Here is a 5,808-nt window from a genome sequence, read left to right as displayed (position 1 = left end):
TGTGGTTATGTTATTACCGCCGCCCAACGGAGTTGGAGGGGAGGTTTTGTGATCGGTCTCGTGCGTTCGTGTGTTGGTCTGTTAGCGTGTGTGTGTGTTCGCGCGATCGATATTAGCGCGTCAGCGAGTGAGCCAGCCAGCGCAGCGAGCGTGTACATGTGAGCGAGCAGCAGCAACGAGCGGCTGCTACGAGCTATGTCGCTGGCGGAGGTATGCACTCTCCGTGAGTGCCCTCTGTCTAGTTCGGTATGTTGTTCTCGCGAACGTTTTTTGTTTAGCGAACGTTTTTTGTTTGCAGCGGGAGATTTTGTTCTTTGGTTGTTCACGGTGACGTTGCCTTTGCACGTTTTTAAAATGAATTTTACAGTATTGTAATTCCGTGTATATTTGTGTGGTGTGTGCGTGTGTGTGCGTGCGTGCGTGTGTGTGTGCGTGCGTGCGTGCGTGCGTGCGTGCGTGTGTATGTCTGCGTGCGTGAGCTGTGCGTGTGTATGCGTACGTGCGTGCGTGCGTGTGTGCGTGTGTATGCGTGCGTGCGTGCGTGCGTGCGTACGTGTGTGTGTGTGTGTGTGTGTGTGCGTGTGTGTGTGTGTGTGTGTGCGCGCGCGCGCGTGTGTACGTGAGTGGGTGTGCGTGTGTGTACGTGAGTGGGTGTGCATGTGTATGATGTATCTAGATCTGCCAGTATATAAAGACGTAATTTGTTAAAATTAAATCTTAATAAAACACTAGTTGTTAATAAAAAATGTCATTGTTCGTATATGATATGTTTGCGTGAGAACGGGCATGCACGTAGATATGTAGTCCTCTGTTCATGTTTACATGTTTGTACGTGCCGTACGTGTTTGCATGCTCGACTATATATAATATATTATAATATATTCGACTATTTTCAACCGGTTGAAAATGGGTAGTTCTGTGTGTGGCTGCCAATTCGACCTATCTAGTCATATAGGGAATACTCCAGTACTCTATGTTCTTATCTCGCAATCTTTTCTTGAGAACCTTTTGTTCTATTCCCTCGACTAACTGACGTCAACTAGTTGAGCGCTTAAACTTCACGTTTCCACTGTTGACTTTTGGTCGAAAAGTTTAAACCCAGCCTTATTTATCGACTTTTTGCCAGCGAGTTCATCAACCTTGGCTATGAAGTTACGCAGATAATAGCAGCTATCGCAAACTGCATGCAGTGCCCCTTCCCACACTCAGGATATAGCCACGTAGAATTGAGCCAGAGCGAGAGCGCCATCTGTCGTGGAGTTTGCAGCTATCGTGGTGGTGTGTCCTCGCAACTAGTGGGAGATTATTTGCACGACGTGCCTTTATGCTATCGGCGGCACACGTGCTACGCCAGGCGCGAGTTTATACACGCCAGAATGCGCATACATCGCCTCACGCGTACGCCCAAGTTGAACCCATAGAAATAATATAGATAACCTTAGTCTATCTATATTATTTCTATGGTTGAAACGTAGACCGACTCGCAGTCGGTAGTGTAAACGCGCCGAACATCAGCTAGAAAGTTTCATAAAATGTGGAAAAGTTGATCAACTCGTCAACTTTTCAACTCAAAGTCGATAGCATAAACCCGGCTTAACACGCAATTAATTATCTAAACTAACTTAATTAAGTTAATTAACTAATTATTTAACATTAACGTATTGCTGCCGATCTCGTACACGTACCTGCGGCGCCAAACTTGAGGAACGAGTTGCCGACATGACCGTCCTGTAGGAAGCCAAACGGATGGTCCTGCTCCCAGCTTCCCAGCCCCTGGCACTGCGAGCCATGCCTGGGCACGGTCGCCTCGGCTTCCTCCTCTCCCAGCCTCTTCCACAGCCTGATCTCCTTGACGAATATTCCGATTTGCGTCTGGCAGAGCAGCATCCACGCAAGCGAGGCGGTGAATAGGTAGATGAAAAAGCACTGGAAGAAATGCGACGGTGACTGACGAGAGATGAAGAGTATTATACGTTCAGTAGGCACGGAATCTTACGGAAACAGTAGGTTTAGAATTTAGATGTACGTGATTCTGATGGGTGATCGTGCCGGGGAATCGCGTTTTTGAGCATTGATTTCATCTTGTTAGGTTCGTTTCTAGTTTGAATATTGCTTACAACTGCAATTATGTGTTATCCAACACAAGAATCGTTCATTTCGTACAATTTTAGAATTTCTGGAAGCTCTCTGTGTTTTAGGGAGGCTTGGCTGGGATATCAACAGAGCATAGGAAAAGGTGTCATTATCTTTGCCAGTTGGAGGCTTGCCAATATTAAATATAAGCGCTTCGAACGTGTAATTGCGTTTATCTATCTACTCTCTCCGGTAGCAAACCCGCTATATAGATATATCACATGTCTATATCGAAAAACGTGTATAGTTAATGCGTAGCAACGTAACAACTAAGAATTTCGTAGTTCGTAGCCAAACACATTAATAATCGGTAATCCAAACTCTGAAAACCTTATTTGATGTATATACCATATCGATCCATCTACGTATATTTGCCCGTGTCTGAGGCAATGATTGGACATATCTTATACGCTTATTATCTTATCTATTGACGCTGTGCCATAGTCAATCTGCGATCGGATAGGCCTACGCGGGTTTTCGGGAGCGACAGATCGTAGAACATATACGATGTACGCAGAACATGCGATATACGTAGAATATACGATATACGTATAATATACGATATACGTAGAACATGCGATATACGTCTAACATACTATTTACGTAAAGTATACGATGGATAAAAGTAGGATATACAATATACGCAGAACATATGATAGATTATTAGATATGCATAGAATATACGATATATGGTAGGGGCCTATATAATTATGTGCCACATGCGATATTCGAGCATAGAATATGCGTAATAACTATAATACCTTCACCACCCACTCGTAGCCGACAGGACTATAGATCAGTTCGGGAGTGACGACGATGACGATACCTGAGCCGACGATCAGCACGGCGTATATGATGCTGACCACCGTCGACAGATTCTTACTGAAACGCCAACAACAAATAACCTCACTATATATCACTTATACTAATGACGATGACGATGATGATGATGATGATGATGATGATGATGATGATGATGATGATTATGATGATTATGAGGATAAAAATAAAAATAATGTACCCAATAATGATAATATAATATTGTAATTATTATTATTATTATCATTATCATTATCATTATTATTATCATTATCATTAATTATCATTATCATTATCATTAACATTAACATTATTATTATTATTATTATTATTATTATTATTATTATTATTATTATTATTATCCTTATTATTATTATTACGTACTTACAATTTCGTACTACTTTTTTTACAAGATTGCTTACTAGGCCTACTACTAACATAATTCAAGCAAACTGGCAACGCGATGCGTCCCCAACCACAGGCACTTGGAGCGTTTCAATAATATATAATGCTAAATAAATACGAAATCTATTTACTACCAAAGTCTTAATGTTTCTCTGCTCTCTTTTGCCTATTATTGCCGACAATTTCCTGTGAATGCCGTGCAAATGCTCCTCTGCAACACACATGCACAACGCATGCACGCTGCCGCACACTGACACATAAATATATAGCACGAAAATAACTATAAATAAATACACAGAACTATATATTTATGTGTCAGAGTGCGGCAGCGTGCATGCGGTGTACATGTGTGTTGCAGAGGAGCATTTGCACGGTATTTACAAGAAATTGTCGGCAATAATAGGCGAATAAGAGTAGAGAAACATTAAGACTTTGGTAGTAAATCGATTTCGTATTTATTTAGCATGATATTTTATTGAAACACTTCACAAGTGCCTGTGTCCCCGACGAGCGACCAACATACCGCAGCAGCAGCTTGTTCTCTGCCGTCATCGAAATCCACGAGAAGGAAGCCATCGACGTCATGGTGTTACTCCGCAAGCGCGGCCGCCGCCTGGCACCATCGTCATCGTCGCCGGCGTTGCTGTTGTCGCGCGAATTATTTGGGAAGTTTCCGTAGCTTTCCGCGTCGCCAACTACGGGGTTCGTGTTCACGAGTGTCCCCTCTACTATGCTCTCCATACTGATGTATCCAGACTCGATCTGAGAGCGGTTTTTGGCGAGGCGAGCGCTCGGGAAGGAGCTCCGCGAGCTCGGCACACGCGGCGACGACGACGACAAAGATGTCTGCCGCGAGCCTTGCGACAGCACGCGCAGGCGCCTCGGGTGCGGCGACTGCAAGCAGGAGCCGTTGTTGTAGCTCCGTCGGTCGGAGTGGCCGACCTGCCTCGCCCAGCCCGACGTCGACGAAAAGTAACCGGAAGGCGTCTGCTGGCGCGTCTTGCCCGGCGATCTCCGCTGGTAGCGCTGCACGTCTAGCGTCGCGTGACGGCGCTGCGGCTGCTGCGGCGGCAGCGGCTGCGCGAACGGGTCGGCGACGACGCTGTTGCGCGGAGTGACGGATCTCACGTCGTCGACAAACTCCTGCCGCGTGCCCGGCTCCGATAGGTGGCGCCGCCGGCGTCCGTGGTCGTCGGCGTCGTCGACGGATTCGTCGAGGTCCCTCGGCGCTTCGCTTTCGGTACAGGTGCTGCCATCTGTTGAGCCGAGTTCGATCTGCACTGAGTCACTAGCAGGTGGGGCTGCGTTTGAGTCTGGTTGCTCTCGCATGGTCACCCCGTCCCGCAGAACTGACATTTCTGCTGTTGAACGTGTTTGAACGTTACATCAACGTATCGAGTCAATGTCTATGCGGCGAATGAATCTTCGAGCTGCACTCTTCTAGCGCTCTACTCTCACTCTAGTTCACTCACTCTGGCTAGGTGAATGCTGCGCTCTAGCGGTGATAGCGCAGGGCCAGAAGCTTTGAGGAAGGAACGGAGCACCTGCCCTCCCTAGATTTTTGAGGAAAAAATAAAATAATGAAGGCAATATGCGTGTAAATAATTGTCAATTAGGTGTAAATCAGCATTCGTGAAGTCCTCGTAAGTAAGTAAAAGTAAAAAGTAAAAGTAAAAGTAAAAAAGAAAGAAAGTAAATATTTATACAAATAAGGCTATATCATCCTATCAGTGCAACCCTCCTCCCGCCCCACAACCTACCCATGCCACACTATGTGCGTCGAAAGGAAGCTACGCGCCCCTCCCTCGTCCTGATTCAGTTGAGTTACGAAATCTTCCTCGCGTTCTTAAGAATTAGTTCCGGCTGCGGCCGTGGCCTGATTTCGACCAGTGTGTACGGTCGCCGCGTTGTGCACACGGAGCACTGATAACCAAAAAGTATCGTCATCTGCTATGTGTGCGTATTTGTGTGTGTGTGTGTGTGTGTGTGTGTGTGTGTGTGTGTGCGTGCGTGTGTGTGTGTGTGTGTATTGGTCATATGTATGTAAATAAGTTTTCTATTTTATTACATATATATAATATATATTACTTATTCATTTATTTAGTTAGTTAGTTTGTGAGTTAAATGTTTCTACGTGTTTCAGTATGATGTCCATCTCAACCCTCGTCGCTCTGCTTAGCTGTGCGTGCGGCGTTCGTGGACAGGGTCCATCCTTGCTCTACGGACAGGACAGCACTGGCGGCTATCGCTTTCAGACCGCCTACGCGCCTGCAAGCAACCTCCAGACGCAACGAGTCTGGCAGTTTAATGTACCGCCAGGTGGAGCTAGGCAGTTTAACGTGCCGCCAGGTGGAGCTAGGCAGTTTAACGTGCCACCAATTGGAGTTCGGCAGTTTAACGTGCCGCCAGGTGGAGCTGGGCAGTTTAACGTGCCGCCAGGTAGAGCTGGGC

At 46.0% G+C, this 5,808-nt stretch overlaps 1 protein-coding gene across 1 annotated transcript; it reads right to left on the bottom strand.

The window, feature by feature from the left end:
* Positions 1 to 1,269: 1,269 nt before the first annotated feature.
* Positions 1,270 to 4,027, bottom strand: LOC106810089. The gene is made up of 3 exons (XM_014813364.1): positions 3,881 to 4,027; positions 2,895 to 3,015; positions 1,270 to 1,926 (listed from the first exon to the last, which is right to left on the bottom strand). Exons 1-3 carry the CDS (start codon positions 3,940 to 3,942, stop codon positions 1,654 to 1,656), a joined length of 456 nt encoding a protein of 151 aa, XP_014668850.1. The 5' UTR covers positions 3,943 to 4,027; the 3' UTR covers positions 1,270 to 1,653.
* Between the last annotated feature and the right edge of the window lie 1,781 nt (positions 4,028 to 5,808).

The sequence above is a fragment of the Priapulus caudatus genome, unplaced genomic scaffold (assembly GCF_000485595.1).
Source record: "Priapulus caudatus unplaced genomic scaffold, Priapulus_caudatus-5.0.1 Scaffold409, whole genome shotgun sequence".
Lineage (NCBI taxonomy): Eukaryota > Metazoa > Priapulida > Priapulimorpha > Priapulimorphida > Priapulidae > Priapulus > Priapulus caudatus.
Note: the sequence above shows the minus strand (reverse complement) of the source record. Positions and strands in the feature narration are given on the sequence as shown.

What these genes read in the sequence shown, in the direction of transcription:
- LOC106810089 (XM_014813364.1), bottom strand. Translation starts at nt 3,942, where the DNA reads ATGACGTCGATGGCTTCCTTCTCGTGGATTTCGATGACGGCAGAGAAC. An exon ending in GAGAACAAGCTGCTGCTGCG is followed by an intron (nt 3,016 to 3,880) that starts GTATGTTGGTCG and finishes TTGGCGTTTCAG; the next exon opens with TAAGAATCTGTCGACGGTGG. An exon ending in GCTACGAGTGGGTGGTGAAG is followed by an intron (nt 1,927 to 2,894) that starts GTATTATAGTTA and finishes CATTTCTTCCAG; the next exon opens with TGCTTTTTCATCTACCTATT.